Below are 21,152 nucleotides of genomic sequence, written 5' to 3'. Positions count from 1 at the left end.
CAATGTAGTATTTTTCCATAAACACCTCATAGGAGTAAAGTTTATCATTTGCATTTAGTAGATTACTCACTGTGTTAACATTATTTATCAACCAATTATGTAGAAAAGTGCTTTGTTTGTGTGTAAAATATATGCATGGTTCGACAGAAAACAGTTATGTGGGGAAACTTTTCTTTATTTTTTATTAGACTTTATTGTGACAATACATATATACATATAAAGAATACAAATAAAAATACAAGTTCACAATTGAACCTTTTCACAAAATGAAATTCAGTGTGAACATATCTTCAAGAAGATCTAAAAAAAAACAAGTTAATGTCTTGTTTAAAAAAAAGAAAAGAAAAGAAAGAAAAGGGGACAAAAAAGTTTTATGTGTGAATGATAAAAAAATAAAAATGGAAGACAAATGATAAATAAAAAGATAATTTGTAAGGGGTAGGGGGACTTAATTTAGATCGTATTTATCAATAAAAGAATAAAGTTTGGTAGCTTGGGCGATTTTTTTTTTATATATATATATCAATTTTAAGCTTTTGTAAAACAGATTGAGTTCATGTTTCAAGGTATTCCACGTTGGGCGAGTTATGTGGGGAAACTACGTTGACTCTGTAGCAAGACTCGAAAGCGGAGACCCATCCAATATGGCGGCGATGCTGGTTCACTCTTCAGCGCTCAATGAGGCGTCTCTGTATATATTATGTCTATGACTCGCACCCCGCTTTACTAACGGTGTCGCCCTCCTGTGGTCGGAACTTGTACTACACCACACGACAATCTACATGCCTATTAGAATAAAACGAAAAATTAAACGATTTAAGTCTCCAAAATCTCTTAATTATGAAGACTTACTTAAAATACAGCCATTTTTTAAAAAATGCTACGTGTTTACATGTAGTTTAAAACGTGTTTATGGGACACTGCATACAATGCAAACAAAAATACAAGCAATAGTTCTGCAACACTCTATTTAAAAGAAAATAGCCTTGAACCATAAATGAACCGTCAAAAGTTTTAATCCAGAATAATATGTTAAAATGTAAATGAATAATTAAGAATGAGTAATATTTTCATGTTTACCACAGTGTGGCATCGGCTCACCAGAAAGGAAATCTACTGCAGACTGTCTACATTATTTATTTTAATCACAGTTTAGATTTTATTTGCTGTTATCGTGTTCAGCCTTGCTCCTTGTGTAGAGACGTTTTCCTGTGTTTCCTGCTTACCAGATTCTCCAAGTGCAGAAAGTAAAATGGTTTCGCACCCCTCTCTGTGGAGCAGCTCCCAGTTTGGCTTCAGGAAGCAGAGACCTGCGCTAGCTTTAAGATCAGGCTTGTAGTATTCCTTATTGATCATTTTGTTACTGGGCCTGGCTTGGTGACTCTTGAACATCCTTTTACTGATGATGCCATTGGTGGAAGCTGCTGATGGACATCCCTATGTCCACTGGGCTCCACTGTCTGCTCTCTTTACTCTCCATGTAGAAATTTCTGGTTAATTATCAGCATTATTCATTTTGTGCTTCTATTTTCATCTCTGTCTCTGAGTAACTGTGCTGTTGACCCTTCTTCCTGTACTCTGGACCCGGTCCAGGCAGGTGGCTTTCCTCCCTGGTTCTGGTTCTGCTGGGACCTCTCCACAGTCGCCTTGTGCAGTTCAGGATGAATTAAAGAGAAGATTTGATGCAGTTAGCAGGTTTGCTTATCAGTGTAAATCCACTGTATGTGATTAGTAAGGTAGGAATTCATTTAATGAACTTAGTCTTTATAAACTGACTTAATGTGGATCATATGGATTAGTTTTAATCAGATTATAAGTGGATGAAAATAAACTTGACTGACACTGAGTGTGAATTAGCGCTTTACAAATGAAGCTGAATTGAACAGAGTCTGATTCTCTTGTGGGAATTAAAACCTGAAATGTTCTTTCCCTTCTCATTTTACCAGCAGCTTCCACTGATCACATGTCCAGCACGTTCGCTTCTGGTAGAAAACCTCAAATAAAGTCTGTTATTAGTATTAATACCTAATATTAATATGTAAATAATTCATCTAGAATGAAGCAGACAACTTTAGATGGAGGCTGAGCAGTTGAATTCCTGTGCCTGAGGCAGTCTCTCTCTCTCTTTCCTTCTCTCTCCCCCCTCTCTCTCTGTCCCTCACTGTGTCTCCCCCTTCTGTCTCACTATCCTCCCTCTCTCTGTCCGTCCTCCCTCTCTCTCTTTCTCCTCCTTTTCTCAGTGTCCCCATCTCTTTCTCTCTCTGTCCGTCGCCCCCCTCTCTTCTTCTTCTCTCTCTCTCTCTCTGTCTCCCCAAACTCCCTCTTTCTCGCGCGCTGTCTCTCTCTTTCTCTCTAACCCCTTCACTCTTTCTCTCTCCCCCACTCTCCCCCCTCTGTCTCTATCTGCCCCTTTCTCTCACTATCTCTCTCTCTTCCCTCCCTCTCTCTCCCCCCTCCTCCTCTGTGACACGAGCTCTTCCTGATCTGAGCTGCAGTCAGAGTGAAAGTCATCTGCGGAAGCACGCGCATGTGTTTGAGCTGCGGAGGGAAGAAACATCTCAGGTAACAAACAGACTGACTTTCAGGGATTGTTCTGACAGAAAGTGATTTCTGGATGTGATTAATGACAGCTGGCTCGCGCGCATCTTTGCGGATAAATAACGTGTTTACGTTTCCTGGACGTGAAGCAGCATGAGCCAATGGAAGCAGGTCCAGCAGCTGGAGATGAGGCTCCTGGAGCACGTGGACTACCTGTATGATGATAACTTCCCCATGGACATCAGACAGGGTCTGGCCAGCTGGATCGAGTCCCAGGACTGGTGAGTTTCTGCGTGGTGCGCGTGCATGAGCTGTGAAGGTGTCCTGCGTGGATTTTCTGTTGTGGACCAGATCGTGTTCAGTAAGAATAAAACTATTTATCTTTCCTCTTCTACATTAATATGATGCCAAAATGATTCTATGAGAATAAAAAAGAGGAGTGGAGTCATGCAGCAGTTTTCATGTTAATATTATTTTAATATTCAGAAGATAATTTTATATGATATTACTGCGAGATATAATATATAAACATGAAGTTATTTATCTGAACATTCATATTTCAGATCTGTACCATTAAATAGGTTTTTTAGATGCTATTGTTCATGTGACAGAAAATCTGAGGGTGAACAACAGTAAAGGGATCTAAACAAGGGAAAAATTAGGATTAAATATACTGGTGCAGTATATGGAAGGAAACACACACACAAACTAAGCATGAATGCTACAACTTTATTATCATGGAAACAAAGAAACAAAACATTATACCGTCTCTATCTGTTGAGCATAAATGATGACAAAATGCAGAAGTAGAAAACCTTCGGTACACCTGTCCCATGTTCACACGGCTCAGAGGAAAAGCAGCCGTCATGCTGTGAACGAACTGGTCCTGATCTGTAAAAGTTTGCCAGTTTTCACACAATGCCAGTGAGGAGAGACTAAAGTTGTGAGCTTAAAGACAGAATCCTTGCTGTCAAATCAGGAAGTGGTTATAAAATAGTTTCCAAACCATTCAGAGTCGATGTACGGATTAAAACATTATTAGGAACATTTAACACAACTTCCAGTCTTCCCAGAAAGTTCACTCTGAGGTCAAACCTGCTGAAACTCTCAGATCTGCATCTCAGAGTGTCCACATCTCAGCTGGCGTGTTAAATGTTAAAGTTCCTGAAAGAAGAGTTAGAAACAGACTGAACAGCTTTGTTGTTTGGATGCTTTGCCAGGAAGAAGCCTCTCCTCACTCACAAACCACAAACTTTCTGCAACCATGTCCTTTAGGCAAACCCGACCAAACAGGAGAAGTAAGGTCAGAACAGAAAAAAAGCAGGACATTTTACATTTTACTGCAGAGGAAAACACGTTTCTGATGCCTCTTTTCCCAAAGCTGAAGCCTTAAATTATCTTGCATGAAGCAAATCTAACGAAGGCGAGGGTCGGTTTTCATCTCATATTGAATTTGTGCAAAGAACAAGACGAGCAGCTGAGCTCTCAGGAGATGGATTACTTTTTATCTACAATAAACACAGTCATGCAGTTCAACAGTACGTGTACCATAGCTACATCACACCAGATGTGTTTTCTGCTTTTCAGTCACATCTGTGTCATTGTGGGGCCAGAAAACCAGTAGCCACCAGTAGCCACCCCAGCTAAGATGCAACAAGGTGTCCAGAAGAGCAACAGAAGAACAGTCCCACTGAAAAAAGCCAGTTTTATGTAGGTTTTAAAGCCGTCCTGTCTGTCCGAGTGCAGCAGGTAAAGTAAGGCAGGGCTACTCAATTAGATGTTCAGGTCGGCCAGATTTTCAAATTAAAAAAATGATCAGAGCCGGTAAATAAAGTACGAGAAAATAAATCAGTAAAAATAAATAGATAAAATAAGACACATTTACATTTTGAAAAATAAGCAGTTTATAAATTTTTATATTTTAAATTCAGTCCCAGAAGACAAGGGCAAACGCATAAAATAAAATAATAAAAATTCCAGTCAGAGCCTGTTTTTCTTCTAACTTTTAACATAAAAAGTTCATATCAAACTAAACTTCTCCGTGTGGCGCCTCCTCACATAATCTTTACACACCGCCCCACACTCATCGCATATTAAAGTGGAACTATTATGTGCATTTCAGGCTAATTTATTTTTATTTCTGAGACCAGAAGGGCTGGGATTGATCGAGTTATTGTCACCAATGGCTTTATTTACTTCAGACCGACCCTCTCCGTAGGCTGTCAGATCAGCCTGCGGGGAAAACGAGTGGATTGAGACTCTTCCGCATTAAGCCCCGCCTCCCGCCACTGCACTACATCGGGAGCGCGCACCGCACCTGCTTTCACCGTCATTGTAACATCTCATAAACAGAAGGATTAGGTTCATATGAACTCAATAAAAAAACAAAATACAATGTCAACACATAGCATACAGCCCTACATGTTGGAACCTGAATCAGAGCCTGAAAACGAAGTGGAAAACAGCAACCCACAGCAACGAATGCAGCAGGATGTCTCTCTTTGGTAAACTCACCAGCCATCGTTGGAAATAACTTTATCCCACGTTTTCCACCCGCCTGATGTATTTGTACATGCCCTTGTTAACCAGTAGAAGGTAACCAATCACCGAACTTTATCCCCCGGGACGTCACAAGGATTTCCAAGTAGAAAAAACTCTCTAAAACTACGTGTTTTTCGTCGCCATGGAAACCGAACGGAGAGAGTGCTGGAACTCAAACTCAAACTCAAACATGCGTTTAGGTGATAAAAAACCAGTGTCGTTCACATGTCTGATGAGGATTCAACACTGTAACACTGTAGAAAGCTCAGAAAACTCCAAATACCATCATAGCACCCCTTTAAACACATGTGCTCAAATGTGACGAAAAAATAAACAAATACTTATCAGGGTTAAATCTGCAGTTTTTGTTGTTAATTTTGTGTTTTGGGACAGAGAGCGACATGCTAGCTAGCGCTACTCTAACAACTTGAAAACACAACACGCGCTGGGGTTAATGTTGCTAGGCAACCAAGTGTTGCATTCATGGTCTTCATAACTGTAGGATTGTAGGGGACTTAATCAGCGTAGGAATGACTGAAAGTTCTTGATTAATATTTTTATTCTTTTACATAAGCTGGGCCACATAGAAGTTGGTTCTGGGCCGCATGTGGCCCGTGGGCCACCATTTGAGGATGTTGTTACGGTCTGATCTGCTGCTGTGGGATAGTTAGAAGGCCTCTGTCTGTAGGTCTCAGTCATAGACCGTATATGAAAGATGGACGGAGCCTTCGGTGGTTAAAAGTGAAGCCTATGCGGAAGTGCTTAAAACTGCAGTTTCCCCCTTCATCCACTAGGGGCTCCAAAACAGAGCAAATCCCCATAGACTCCCATGTTAAAAAGACCAACTTCACAGCAGAAATAAACATGTTTACAGCAGAAACAAACATGTTTACAGCCTGGTACAAAAATCCATTTTAGGTTTAATAGGTCAGGTTTACCTTCATGACAACTGTGGGGGGAGTGACTTTTTTTCTAACTCGCCCGTTTAAAAGTAATTTAATCTCGAAATTCGGCATATTTAGGGGCCTGTCCTTTTGATTGACAGGTACCTAATCTCCCGCTTCAAGTAAGAAGAACGTAGAACAACCGCTTTTTTTAGCCGGTTAACGTGACTTAGCTTTAGTCCGCTTACCTCCGTTAGCTGGTTAGCTCCTGTTATCCTGTTATCTCCACTGAACAAAAGATTGTACCATATCACATTTTTAAAAGTCTTAAAACTCAAAATGCCAACAAACCTGATGAATAATTTTAATTAAATTGGAAGAAAACTGTCCTTTTTTGACAGAAAATCTATAAATAACTGAAAATACAGATTGATAGAAGGATTTTTCTCAGCCAGACATGTTGTCCTGCAGATATATGTAAATAGAGGTAAACTAACACCTTGAACCCACAAAGGAGAACAGAAAACTAAGGGTATGAATACACTGAACAAAATGAGACACTGGGTGATGTGACTGAACTAACCAGAACAGGTGAAACTAATGAACAAAGATCCAGGCTGACCAGGAAACAAGACACAGAGAAACAGCTACTAAACAGGAAATCCAAACTGAGAAAAACACATGAAACGTCACATCATTACATTTTCCAAATTGTTTTGGTGTCTTTCAGCTCATCGTTTTGGTTTTACAGCCCACAACTTCACTATGATCAGCCCACTTCCTGAATGAAGTCGTTTTCAATAAGCAGAAAATCTGGAACACACTCAGTCAGCTATATCCAACTACAAAGTCAGCAAGAAACAACTATTCAGCATCTCCAAAATTAGACCTCCCCGTTTTATTTAGTTTGCTGCATGTCAGTTAATGTGCTCTTAAAGGGCTGCTATGATGGTATTTGGAGTTTTCTGAGCTTTCTACAGTGCTACAGTGTTGAATCCACATCAGACATGTGAACGGTACTGTTTTTTATCACCTAAACGCATGTTTGAGTTTGAGTTCCAGCACTCTCTCCGTTCGGTTTCCATGGCGACGAAAAACACGTAGTTTTAGAGAGTTTTTTCTACTTGGAAATCCTTGTGACGTCCCGGGGGATAAGGTTCGGTGATTGGTTACCTTCTACTGGTTAACAAGGGCATGTACAAATACATCAGGCGGGTGGAAAACGTGGGATAAAGTTATTTCCAACGATGGCTGGTGAGTTTACCAAAGAGAGACATCCTGCTGCATTCGTTGCTGTGGGTTGCTGTTTTCCACTTCGTTTTCAGGCTCTGATTCAGGTTCCAACATGTAGGGCTGTATGATGTGTGTTGACCTTGTATTTTTTTTTTTTTATTGAGTTCATATCAGCCTAATCCTTCTGTTTATGAGACGTTACAATGACGGCGAAAGCAGGTGCGGTGCGCGCTCTCGATGTAGTGCAGTGGCGGGAGGCGGGGCTTAATGCGGAAGAGTCTCAATCCACTCGTTTTGTCCACAGGCTGATCTGACAGCCTACGGAGAGGGTCTGTCTGAAGTAAATAAAGCCATTGGTGACAATAACTCGATCAATCCCAGCCCTTCTGGTCTCAGAAATAAAAATAAATTAGTCTGAAATGCACATAATAGTTCCACTTTAACAATGAAAGTTTATTTATTTTATTATTTATTTATTTTATTTATTATTATTTATTTTACTTTTTAATTTTATTATTATTTATTTATTTATGTATTTATTTATTTTTATTTATTTTATTTTATTTCTTTAAGTTTATTGAATTTCCGTTTGGGGATTAATACAGTATTTTTAATTTAATTTAATTTATGCAGCACATTTCAAGCACAAATCAACTCAGTTTGCAAAATAATTAGAAAAAAAAGTGCAAAATCAACATTATCACTGTCGTCAACTTCATCATCATCAGTGTACATAATCAGGAAAACAGATAAAAAAAGAAAACTCTTGGTTTTCTTTCTGTCATTCTTGCAGGATCCATTTTGTCAGAACAATGTTTGGATCAAACTTTAGTTTTTTTCCGCTAATTTGTTCTAAATTTTAGAAGCAGAAAAGCTGAAGGTTGAGTTTGAACTCTAAGGATGAAAAGCAGATTTGACCAGATGATCTTAGAAGTCTCGCTGGGTTGTATGACGCCAGCAGGTCACATTAAGGCACCGTTCAGGGACTTGTGCACCAGCAGCAACATTTTAAAATCCGCTCTTTGTCTCACAGGAAGTCAGTGTAGAGATGTGAGAACTGGAGTGATGTGTTCCCTTTTTCTGGTCTTTGTGAGGACAGGAGCAGCAGCATTCTGCATTAAGCACAGTTGTCTTAGTGATTTTCTAGAGAAAAAACTCCATTACAGTAATGAAGACTGCTGAAAACAGATGATAAAGTTTTTTTTGTTCTAAATCATGTTGAGTCATATTCTAGTTTTATTCTCCAGATGGTAAAAGGCAGATTTCGGTCCCTCCTGTTAGCTCAGTGTCCAAAGTGACGCTCTTATATATATATATTTACTTTTTTTCCATGTTGCTGACTAAAGCTGGACAATGATCTGCTCATCTTCGGCTCCAGAGACAATTTCAGACTTTTATTTAGCTGAAGAAAGCTCTGGAACATCCTGGCACCTTGTATCACTTTAACATAGAGCTGAGTGTCATCAGCATAATTATAATCTGATCTTTTGCTTGTTTGCATGACCTGAACTTGTGGAAGCATGTAGATGTGGAACAATATGGGCCCAACATTGAGCCTTGGGGAACGCCACATGTCCACATGTTTGAATAAGTTCGTAGTTACCTGTGGATACGAAGCAGTTGTTGTCTTTCATGTGGAATTCTGCTTTTTCAGGGACACGGCTGTGAATGATGACTCGGTGGCGGCGGTGCTGTTCGCCAACCTGCTGTCCCAGCTGGAGAAGGTGCGCTCGCAGGAACAGAACTTCCTACAAAGACACAACATGAAAATCATACAACAGCAGCTGCAGGTACACCATCGTCCTTCATCCTTTCATGTCCTGGTTTTTCACGGGAAAAGTTCCATCTTTCGCTATCTGTCGCCATCTCACGTCCCACCGGGAATTTCTGACTCTGAATCATTCCAGTTAACCCAGTAATCAAAAGTAGCTCCAACGTTTTTTTCTGTATGTGCTCTAAAAGGCAGATTCAATGTTTCTAGACATTTCTAGACATCTGGAGAAGAGCAGAAAAGCTAAAACAAAGGAAGCACCAACAGACGCTTTCCGATGTGTTTTTGTTATGCATGTCATGATGCAGGAAAAATGGGAGCCAGTGGTTTGAAATGGTGAATCTAAGGAAATATGACCAAACTAGGCTTTTTAAAAACATGGTACATGACATGCTGATACAGCTGGGAAAAATGAGAGAGGGTTATAAATTATAGCGTGACAGATTCCTGTTTGAGTCCCGTTCAGTCCTGTGACTTCAGTATTACAATAAAACGATTATCCTGCCATTTCCACATCTTAATATCGGGGTAATTAATTACAGAACAACAATATAAAAGCTCATCCAGAACACAGAATAAATATGTCTGTCATTACTTCTTCGTTTAGACTTCAGAGCGTTAGAAGATGTTTATTTTCATGATTTGGTTTTTTGCTGTGCCTTGGTTTCGGGTTTCCTGTTTTATTTTGTAGTTTTCCCTCTTGTTTTCTCTTGTTTGTTTGTTTTTTTTTCCTGTTCATTAAGTTCACCTGGTCTTGTTTTAGCTCATTCAGTACACCTGTTTCTTGTTTGGTTACCCAGTGCATTTATACCCCTCAGTTTTAGTTGTTGGTTGCGGGATCATTAGTTTGTTAGTTGCTTTAGTCCCCTGGGTTACAATAAATCTTCTGGAAAGCCGCATCCTGGTTCCCTTGTCTCTGCATTTGGGTCCACACCTTCACCGTCCCCACCGTCGTGACAGTTTATCAAATAAAATGGATGATTGATCATTTCCAAGTCTGAACATCTTGAGAAAAGTCCGAACAAGTTGCTGGTTTCAGGTGTGTTTAACCACAATACCAGGAAAACACATCAGATGTCAGACTGGGAAGGATTGTGAGGTAACGTCCAGCCAATCTGGACTCTACCGTTGTACAGAGAGAAATATTATTCACAAGCAAAAAACATTCGACACCGCTGCTGATCTTCTCAACGGTGGACTTTCCAGTGAGAGCACCCTTAGGTCGTGTCAGTCTTTTTGTTGTAAGAAGCTCAGAAGCCAGATCTTAGACTCTCCAGGACTACATTATGTTAAATATTAAAGTTTATGAAGTGAGTATGAATTGTTTGGAAGAGTTTCAGAAAGAAGTCCAACTCTAATGAAAACTACATGACCAAACAAACTAAACTAAACAAACTACATGACAAACGACAGACCTCGTTCACCAGTGTATTCTATATACTACATATCTATTTTTATATTCTTTTAATCTTCCTAAATGTGTTCTGAAGTTGTAGTTTTTTTTTTAAAATCCTCAGCCACATTCATGAATGTGTTCATGGTAACAATAGCACACTGGTAAACACCTAAAATATGCCCATAATGTTCAAGACTCATGCGTGTAAACCATAGACCGTGTATGAAAGATGGACAGAGCCTGCAGTTCCCCCTTCATCCACTAGGGGCTGCAAAACAGAGCAAATCCCCATAGACTCCCATGTTAAAAAGACCAACTTCACAGCAGGAATAAACATGTTTACAGCAGAAATAAACATGTTTACTGCCTGGTTCAAAAACCCATTTTAGGTTTAATAGGTCAGGTTTACCTTCATGACAACTGTGGGGGGAGTGATTTTTTTTTTTAACTCTCCCATTTAAAAGTAATTTAATGTTGAAATTCGGCATATTTAGGGGCATGTCCTTTTGATTATCTCCGGGTTAGCAATGTCAATCATCCACCATGACGCTCACAGCCCCCCTCTCAGCTCCATCTCTTTGCCCATATTTGTATTATCCGGGCGAGACGACACGCATGCCCCTGCCAAGATGGTGATGGTAGGAACCGCCCACCGAGCTTCAATTCAGCTCTTCAGAGACCTACGGGTGACGTCATGGAGGCTCTGCCCATCTTTTACATACAGTCTATGGTGCAAACACAGCAACAGAGGCCAGACACAGAATGGGAAAAGAGTGAGGGAAAACATAAAATGATCATAAAGGACCACACAATGAGAGTAAAATCATTGTAAAGAAAACTAAAACTAAAAGTAAAGATTGATGTTCAAACGGGTCAGTAATTACTCCTGGACCCGGACAGCAGCCTGCAGTCTGGTCCTACGGGTCAACACATGTCAAACTACGCTACATAGTTTACCCCAAATATCCATCACTATGTTTGCTCATTGTCACATAATTTCTGCTCTACAGTTTCAGGAAGAGTTATGAAATGACTAAACCAGTACTGCCACACAGACTAGTGAGAGACAGGCTCATAGACATATATATATATATATATATATAAATATATATCTTTATTATGTCCATGTTCAGGCTAAAGTTAGCGCAGCTGATGGCTAACTGCACTAGTGTAGCATCTGTAACCTTAGCTGAGCTGCTAGACAACGTACCTACATATGTAGGGTCAGACGTTGCGTGAACAGCAGAAGAAGAAGTAGCAGAAGATGAAGCTGTGATTTCCAGTGTAAACAAACACCAGTGTGGATTTATTCACGTATAAATGATTTCAGTTTCTCCATCTTTAATAATTTCACTTTATTTCTCCTGTTTTGTTTCCATCATGTCTTCCAATGGCCTTTAAAAAAAAAACAAAAAACTTTATAGAATAACAAAACAATGCGATAACATGGAGTGTAGGGTTATAATATGCCATGCGACTGATGCTTGTAACCTACGAGGGACGTCAGAGGGTCTGCCCATCCTTGAAACAGTCTGTGGTGTCTCACTGAGTTAAACGTGGGTTAAAGTGGCACATAAAAAGCATAAAACTCCTCCACAACAATGTGTTAGACTGACACATCATATAAAAAGATTATTAGTTCATGTTACTGCTGTTGGACAAGCTTTTGAATTGTTTGGGTGTGTTTTCACTTTTTCATCTAGTTGAGTTTTTGTAAAATAAATGACAAAGGTGTGATATATTGACTATATTTGTATTTACATGATTTATGATACGTAAAACCATAAAAAAGAGGTTGTATATTTGTTTCAAAGATTGTCTGTGCACTACGTTTTGGGAAGAAAAACTGAAACCTGAAAGCATCATGTTTCTGGCTCTTCATTCTGTTCCAAACTTCTCTTTTGGATCAAATGCATGTCTGTTTACTTTGTTATTCCACCTCCACACATATATTTCTGGTGAAATTACAGTCATTTCTTTCAGAGTCTGAAAGAAAACATCTACCATTATGTGTCTGAACATCGAAACAAACAAATTTTTGGCATAATCATGCTTCATTTTGTGAACATTCAGACATTTCAAGCTCACACCAACTTTCTTGCCGTCATTTGTACAAGTTGTTCAAGTTAAAACATCAACAATAAGGAGAAATAGTTTAATGGAGTTAAGCTTGCATATTAGAGGTGAACGGGAAGTAAAATGATAGCCACCACCACCCCCCCCCCAAAAAAAGACTGTAAAGTCTTAGCTTCTGTTTCTTTGTCTGTTTTCTGTTTTATAACTGAGTCAGATGAATACTATCCATATTTGGCTGCACACATGGTTTCACATGGAGGACTTTAGTCAGCCTTTTGACATCTCTGTGCTGTCAGCTTGAGGTAATGGCTTGTTGAGCTGTCGAGCTCCACAGGATGTTTGGTTGAGATGTGTGCACGCAGGCGTCACGAGCTGCTGCTCGTGTTTTATTCTTGAAAAGAAACATACCTTTGCAGAAGGAGCTGGTGAGGCTCACACCGCCGTTTCCTGTGTATCTGAACATTCATGTTCAAGTCAACACTTCTCAGAGGAAGTACTCTTGTGTGGTAGTCGTCAGTGTTGTGCTTTGTTGTTGTTTTTCTCTACGATTCATCAGACGCAAGAGAGACACTAAGATCATATCAGTGTTTCTGGCTATTAAGGTCCCCGTCTTGGGGAAACCCCTCCGTTGTGTGTGTGTGTTTATTTGATCTTTTTGAAAAGACTTATTTACAGTGTAAACACAATAGCAGTGCGGGGTACACACCAACAGCAGCAGCTGAAAAAGAGAAGTGAGCATGTGATTAGTAGGTGCAGGCCAATCCAGGTCTCACCGGCAGCTGTGATGTCACTTCAGTAAAAGTGTGAACATGTAGGTGTACTTTCCGGCAAAGGTGCTAATGAAAATGCAGTCAGCTCTGGAGGCGAGGGCAAAAGTCCCCCCCCCCCTCAGCAAAAGTTTCTGTACTTTTTTCCTGAATAGTTTGATGCACAAACCACCACCACCACACTTTACTTTAAATGTCATGTAGAATATGAGAGCTGTACACTTTTGCAGCTACAAGACGATAACGTTACGTAACCTAACGTAATGTAACATAACATAACTTCAAACGTAGCGTAACATAACTTTAAACGTAATGTAACATAACTTCAAATGTAGCTTAACATAACGTAGCGTGATGTGGCGTGACGTGATGTGGCGTGACGTGGCGTGACGTGATGTGGCGTGATGTGGCGTGACGTAACGTGGTGTGACGTAACGCGGCGTAACGTAGTGTGGTGTAACGTAGTGTGACGTAACGTAGCGTGACGTAACGTAGCGTGACGTAACGTAGCTTAAGGTAATGTAACGTAGCGTAACATAACGTAGCGTAACATAACGTAGCGTAACGTAACGTAGCGTAACGTAACGTAGCGTGACGTAACGTAGCGTGACGTAACGTAGCGTGACGTAACGTAGCGTGACGTAACGTAGCGTGACGTAACGTAGCGTGACGTAACGTAGCGTGACGTAACGTAGCGTGACGTAACGTAGCGTGACGTAACGTAGTGTGACGTAATGTAGCGTAACGTGGCGTAACGTAACGTGGCGTAACGTAACGTCGCGTAACGTAGCATAACGTAATGTAACGTAGCATAATGTAGCATAAAGCAGCGTAACATAGCGTAGCGTAATGTAACTTAGCGTAGCGTAATATAACGTAGCGTAACGTAACGTAGCATAGCGTAACGTAGCGTAACGTAACGTAGCGTGACGTATTGTAGTGTAGCGTAACATAGTGTAACTTTGCACAGCATAACTTAGTGTAACATAGCGTATTGTAACAACATATTGTAGCATAACATAGTGCAGCGTAGTGTAATGTAACTTAACCTAATGTAACTCAACTCAATGTAATGTAGCATAACGTAGCGTGATTTAGAGTAACATAACTTAATGTAATATTGCGTAGCTTAACATTGTGTAGAGTAACTTAACTTAACTTAACTTAACTTAAGACATAGCATAACATAACATGAAGAACTAACTCTTGTAGGAATTTAATGATCTGCAGCACATTCTGCTTGAATCAGTAGAAATACGCAAATAAATTGTTTAACCTGTTAAATGAACACATTAAAAAAAACTTTGCATCAGAAGTTTTAGAAGTACATTGAAAAACTTCATTCCACATTTCAGCTGCAAGATATAACCACAAGTGTGATGGACTGGCGATATGTCCAGGGTGTACCCTGCCTTTCGCCCAAAGACTTCTGGGATAGGCTCCAGCTTCCCCGTGACCCTTAATTAGACTAAGCGGTTAGGATAATGAATGAATGAATTATATAACCACAAGCTCAAATGCTGTGGAGATACTTCATACGCAGCTCCTAGACAGCATTTTTCAACCACTTCAGCACTGGAAGTATTCAAGTCATTGCTTTTAAGTAAAAAGAGGTGAACTAATTGGCACAAATCAATTTTCTGTTTTATTTTTTTGTATTTTTCTTTTATAACTTTTTGTATCTCTTCATAAGAATGCTTAAATATCCAAAATTCATTACCTTAAAAGTACAAGTTGTCATCTAAGAAAAGAAGAAAAACTTCTGGCACTGAAAGAAGCTAAAAATTGTTTGATTGATTATTGATTTTGGACATAGTGTGCCTTTTATGTGATGATAAAAACCTCAAAATGTTGTTCATCATTGGAATAAAATAAAGTTTATTCTGCATTAACATAAAGAGCTTGCGCATATTTTGATAATGTCACCGTTCATCCTCTCTAAACTGGTGAAACCTGATTTCCTTCCAGTAAAAACGCATCTATCTGAACGTGCAGCTTCTCTGTAAATTCAGTTTCTGCTTGCCAAGATAAACAAGGCATAAAGATCCTAATCACCATGAGGCTGTTTGTCCTCAGCATGTTGATTCTGGCTCTGAATGAAATGTTATCCAGATCATTCATTAAGAAATAGTCAAAACTGATTGTTCTGTTTATGTATGTGTGTCTGCATGTGACCCTACAGCTAAAATACACATCCAACCCGACGGTAATGGCGAGAGTCATCTCCACCTGCCTCAGGGAAGAACGGCGAATTCTCTCCAGCGCCTGCACACAGGAACAGGTTTGTCATATGTTTTTCTGAAGGGAAACTCCCTGTTTTCTGAAACAACAGAGGCTGCTGGTAAACCAGGGCCACTACCGGGAAGTCAGCACCGCGTATGATACACTCCCAACTGTTTCACTTTACTCCCAGGAAACAGTAATGGATGAACACAAACCAGAAATGAGATGGCAGTTTTCTTTGATTTTTTTTTTGTTTTTTTTTACCTGAGCTGTTAGATACATATCTGACAGCATTTCTGGTTAAACTTGACATCCAATAAACCTGCTTCCATACACATTAACCGTAGATCACATGACTGCTTGCACATGTGACAATGCTGAAAACTGAATAATTTTCAGACCCTGCAAACATCTTCTTTAAGCTTCATGATTTGGTTTTACATCCGCAGTTTCATTGTTCAGTCGAGCTCTTGCAGCTCATTTTACTTTTACTGCCCAGCGTCACAAAGAAAGCAAACACAGGTAGCAGGAAGTTCATAGAGTATTAGCAACACAAAGGCCAAACATAGAGCGGGAAGAAGTATTTCCCCACAAAATCAGCTATTTTCACATGGAACCACATGGGTGCAACATATTACCTGTAACTGTAATATTTTGGGGATATTTTTCAAGCCCAGACCTGATAAAATCAGCCTCTTACTGTTGTTCAAAGCTTCATCTGAGGAAGGGGTGTGTCTGCAAACAGAAAGTGGAAAACGAGACCTTGAAAAAACAGTCTAGATTGTAGGAATTGCTAAAGCAAAATGTAGAAACATAAATAACCCCTGATATGATCTCGTTGCCAGCTGTTTGCTTGAGATGCTCCTGTGTCCCTGTAATCACTGCTGCACATGTAATATTTCTTCATGGATCACTGGGAAAACAGCGGCTTTGAGCTCGAGCTTCATCAGCGTTGTACAGTCATCACATCTGGTGGTTTTATAAACATCACACCCCCTTCAGAAAATGTAAACAGTCTGCACAGACTATTGGACAATAACGCTGTGTTGATACTGTTTCATGACTGAGAACATGACAGTGTGGATGCAGGATAGATTGTAGGGGTCATCCATGTTTTCAGAAAGCAGATACATGTAAGATTTGTCATTACTCCACTTACAGCAGCAGGTGAGTCCATTACTGACATATGAATATTGACTAAAGTGAGCATGTTCAGCAGGGCCCGCTGGAGAAGTCCATCCAGAATTCTGTGGCTTTTGAGAGGCAGAAGAACATGGATAACCGAGTCGGGCTCATCAGAGGCAGCGTGCAGGTAAAGGAATCCCTCAAACCGTTTAGGAAACAACCAAACAGGAATCAGTTTTCCTGAAAACATGTCTTGTTTGTAGTTGATGGACCAGGCTGTGAAGTACATCGAAGACATGCAGGACGACTTTGATTTCCGCTACAAGACCCTGCAGTCACGAGGTCAGTTCTGTAAAGAGTCTGTGTTCACAAGTTTCAAAAAAGAATAAGGAAGAAAGAGACTCGTTCGCAGCACTGAGTGAAAAATACACGGGATCAGCGTGAAGCATGCAGGGATCGACAACCCTTCACGATGGGGGACAAAAGCAGTCTCCTTTAAAGACTAAGTGTCCTTCATGACCTCCTGTTTGTCAACAAACATGGAGGAAAGTCACTGAACTGTTTGTAAATGATCATCCTGCAAGATAAATCAGAAGGGCTTGTCCAGATCTGTGTTTTTATGGACACATCAGTCAGTTGTGAGGAAATGATGCTCAGTCATCAAAAGTGTTATTAGCAACAAGTCCAAAGACCAGGTTGTGTGACGGTTCAGGCTCAGTCAGCTCCCTCTAGCAGCATGTATTTGATACAGAAAAGTTCATCCAGATTTTAAAGCAGTGTCCGAGTTTTCAACAATACAGCAGAATCTCTGCGTCCACATCACAAAGACATGGTTTAGAGAGAAGAGGGTCAGTCCTGGACCAGCCTTGTCCCCAGTAAAGATGGCTGAGAGCCATGGTCTCACCGGCAGCTGTGGTGTGATGCGCTGAAAACGCCTCAGTTGCTTAATTCTCACTGCAGGACATGTTAAAGCAGGAACATCAGAATGCTAAAAACAACTTTATTTGAAGTTTGTTGCAGGCCTGAAAAGTAAAAATGAACATAAACTTAGCAGATAATAAGTGTTTGGTGGATAATTTGTTATAATGAGGCTTTTGGGCTGAAACCTTATACTGTTGGAAAGTCTTTATTTCAGGTCTAAATGGAGCCACGTTTGTAAAGAATATGCATTTGTGGGATGAACTGCAGAGTTGAGCAGGTTGCTTCCATTAAAATCTTCATTTCTGATGCCAAACAACTTATTCCCCTGTTGACTCCTAGTTTTAAAATTCTGGGACCCAGGTGCTGGCAGGTGAGCAGCACCTGGGTGCACGGACCCGGCTACATCGGTCAGTTAGTGTCTGCTCCAGGCATGCCATGTTTGACTGAACTGGACAGAGCTCTGTCCCACAGGACAACTCCAGCCTGGTGTTCTATAAAAACAAGCTGGAGCATTATTTGGCGTGAACCCTCGTATGTCTGAAAATTGAAAGTCAATTTCCACATAATTAGGGATGTCAGGGAAGTGAGCGTCCCAAATGGTAACGCAAGAAGATTATTTCTGCACCCAGTCAGCACCAACTGGTTACAGTCAAGGTTTGGAGAACAATATGTCTGATAGCTCTCTTTCCAGATAAAGCTGCACACTTTTAATTGTTAAATTACCAACAAGAAATCATTCACCAAACACTAATTTTATTTTATAAAAGGAATTTGATTGAATTTAGGGAACAAAATATAAAATATATTGGATGCATTCAGTCTGCAATCAAAGAAAAAAACAATGTAATTGTAAGAATTACCAGATCTTGTTAATATTGTTATTATATTTTCATATATTGCAAGAAACCTGTACAATCTGCAGCACACCTTGTCCAAGCTACATGTTTGTGCTTGTGTATGTCTGTGTTTTAGAATCATCAGATCGTAACTCTGAAATAATGAAGCAGGAAGTAACAAGACTGCAAGAAATGCTCAACAGGCTCGACTTCAAGAGGAAGGTATGCTTTAAATCTCCTAACAGAGGCATGACGAGAGTCCCAACACAAAACACTGAATCTAATGACAAGCTGCCCTGTGTGAGTCGCATGCAGAAAACTGTAGCATCACTGACATATTTTCATGCATTTCTTTAGGAAATACTGTCAAAGATGGATATTGTGATCAAAGAGATTGATGACCTAATGACTTCCCAGCTCAACCCTGAGCTGCAGGACTGGAAGCGCAGGCAGCAGATTGCTGCCATTGGTGGCCCACTGCTGACTGGTCTGGAGCAGCTGCAGAGCTGGTAATGCATTAGCTTTGATATGTGGCACAGAAAGATGAGTGCTGCCCAATCTACATCTAATGAGGCTTGGAAAAAACAGATAAAAGTTATTTAAAATGTAAAAAAAAAAAGAAAAGAAAAACCCCATACATCCTACATCTTCCTCCTCTTGACAGAGATAAATAACCCAGACAACACCTCCAGGGTTATTTTTAATTAAATGAAAGCTCCTCCACATTCACACGTTACCTTCGTTTGCTTCCAGAGGCCGAGTACCAACTTCCTGTAATGACTGTATTTTTCTTTATTTGTAAATTCAGTAAAGTTTCTATTGACTGTTATCAGTGGCATCAGTTCCTGAAAAGTATGAAGCTTATCTCATGTAAGTGGGTTTTATTGGCAAAAGTGATTAATCTGATAAAAAAAAAAAAAAACACTTTAGAAGAGATTAAAACCCTAGATAAAATGTTATTACTTCTGTTCCTGCTCATTTCTTTTATTTCACCCAATGATTGACTAATACCTATTTAAAGAGGTAATTAGTTGGACATGAAACTGTTGCTTTATTGGTGTAATAGCGAAGCAGTAAATCACTACCATGGATGAATGGTTATTTTAAGTTTTTATTTGATATTAAATTAGATTTAAGGCCAAATCTTATCAAAATGAATCTTTAGGTTTTGTGTTAGTCATAAACATTTAAGCATAATACTGAAAACATTTGGTTAATTAGCCATGGAAGCTAGGCTCATCTTGGTGTTTGTGTATATTCAGTTTTCAAAATCGGTCTTCTCATTAGGACTGCTATTAAAGTTACTCCTTTTAGATTAATCTTCTTTATACTTTATACAAAAATGGGCTTATAGTCCAAGATGGTGGACTTCCTGTTGCCATGGCAGCAGACGTTTGATTGACTTTTTTGCTTGTCATGGGGTGTTCCGTATGTGTGCCAAATTTCAATGTCCTACATCAAAGTAGACGTTCTGGACCCAATTCATTTTTTTGTGCCTTGGGGGCGCTGTAGAGCCATTTTTGTATTAGAGTGTATGCAGACCATAGATTATCAAAATTTTTTCCAGGCTTGTGGTGTGTGCCAAATTTCAAATGTGCCAAATTCACAGTTTTTCACAGTTTTTCAGTTTTTCATAGGGGGTCAAATTTGGTTGTCAAAGCAGGTTGTGCTTCAAGTAATAATAAACATTAGAAAAACAATAGAGTCTAAGCAATACAAAGCTATACAAAGTATAAATTTGATATATTTAGGGTCTGAGCTCGGACCCTAAAAATATAACATAAATAGCAGAAATAGTTTGAATTAGTCCAACTTTTTGTCTTGTCGTTTATTTTTATCATTTGGTTTACAGGTTTACTCTGACGGTGCAGAGCCTCTTCCAGATCAAACGCCAGCTGGACAAACTGGGGGAGCTGGTTGTGAAGGTTACTTATGAGAGCGACCCAATTCCACTGCAGAAACCTCAGCTGGAAGAACGAGTTAAATACCTCATCTACCACCTCATCAAGAGGTACCGATGTTGCCAAAAACAGTGCAGTTACTGTAGACACATTAATACAATGGAAAAGCAATTTGTAAACTCTTACAGGTGTAGACCACACAAGCTCTTAAATATTGATTATTTAATATGATTCCTTGTAAGTATATCATATTCACTTACGAAAATTATCTTTTTCTGAATTAATTACACCATCTTCCTAATTTTGTGTCACTGTCTTATTCAGCCCTTGAAAATGTTCCTTTTGATCTGGCTCAGATCTTTTTACACATATTCTTTCCACTTCAGTGTTTGTATCATGGAACAAACTGAATTCATCATATGTGCCTAAATTTAGTAATGATAGGTTAATAATGCTGACAAGTCGCGCACATTCCATCCCTCCATCCATCCATCCATCCATCCATCCATCCATCCATCCATCCATCCCCCATCCATCCATCCACCCCCCATCCATCCATCCCTCCATCCATCCATCCCTCCATCCATCCACCCCCCATCCATCCATCCATCCATCCATCCATCCATCCATCCATTCATCCACCCATCCACCCACCCATCCATCCATCCATACATCCATCCGTTCATTCATCCATCTTTCCATCCCTCCATCCATCCATTCGTCCATCCCTCCATCCATCCATCCATCCATCCATCTGTCCGTCTATCCATCCATCCATCCATTCATCCGTCCGCCCATCCATCCATCTTTCCATCCATCCATCCATCCATCACTCCATCCGTCTGTCCATCCATCCATCTTTCCATCCATCCATCCATCACCCATCCATCCATCCATCCCCCATCCATCCATCCATCCATCCATCCATCCATCCATCCAT

At 39.9% G+C, this 21,152-nt stretch overlaps 1 protein-coding gene across 1 annotated transcript in view; it reads left to right on the top strand.

Annotated features, from left to right (window-relative positions):
* Nucleotides 1-2,536: 2,536 nt before the first annotated feature.
* The window catches only part of LOC306766918 (signal transducer and activator of transcription 4-like), a gene marked incomplete at its 3' end in the record, with an annotated part of 33,289 nt that continues 14,673 nt past the window's right edge, over nucleotides 2,537-21,152 (top strand). The window contains exons 1-9 of the mRNA XM_079254776.1: nucleotides 2,537-2,562; nucleotides 2,631-2,819; nucleotides 8,851-8,986; nucleotides 15,389-15,487; nucleotides 16,649-16,741; nucleotides 16,818-16,896; nucleotides 18,448-18,533; nucleotides 18,669-18,820; nucleotides 20,164-20,322. Coding sequence (XP_079110902.1) covers nucleotides 2,692-2,819; nucleotides 8,851-8,986; nucleotides 15,389-15,487; nucleotides 16,649-16,741; nucleotides 16,818-16,896; nucleotides 18,448-18,533; nucleotides 18,669-18,820; nucleotides 20,164-20,322 — 932 coding nt within the window. The 5' untranslated portion in view covers nucleotides 2,537-2,562; nucleotides 2,631-2,691. The remainder of the gene's footprint in view (nucleotides 2,563-2,630; nucleotides 2,820-8,850; nucleotides 8,987-15,388; nucleotides 15,488-16,648; nucleotides 16,742-16,817; nucleotides 16,897-18,447; nucleotides 18,534-18,668; nucleotides 18,821-20,163; nucleotides 20,323-21,152) is intronic.

This window comes from Telmatherina bonti (genome assembly GCF_933228915.1).
Source record: "Telmatherina bonti genome assembly, chromosome: 15".
NCBI classification, from domain to species: Eukaryota; Metazoa; Chordata; class Actinopteri; order Atheriniformes; family Telmatherinidae; genus Telmatherina; species Telmatherina bonti.
This window is presented reverse-complemented; position numbering and strand designations above follow the sequence as displayed.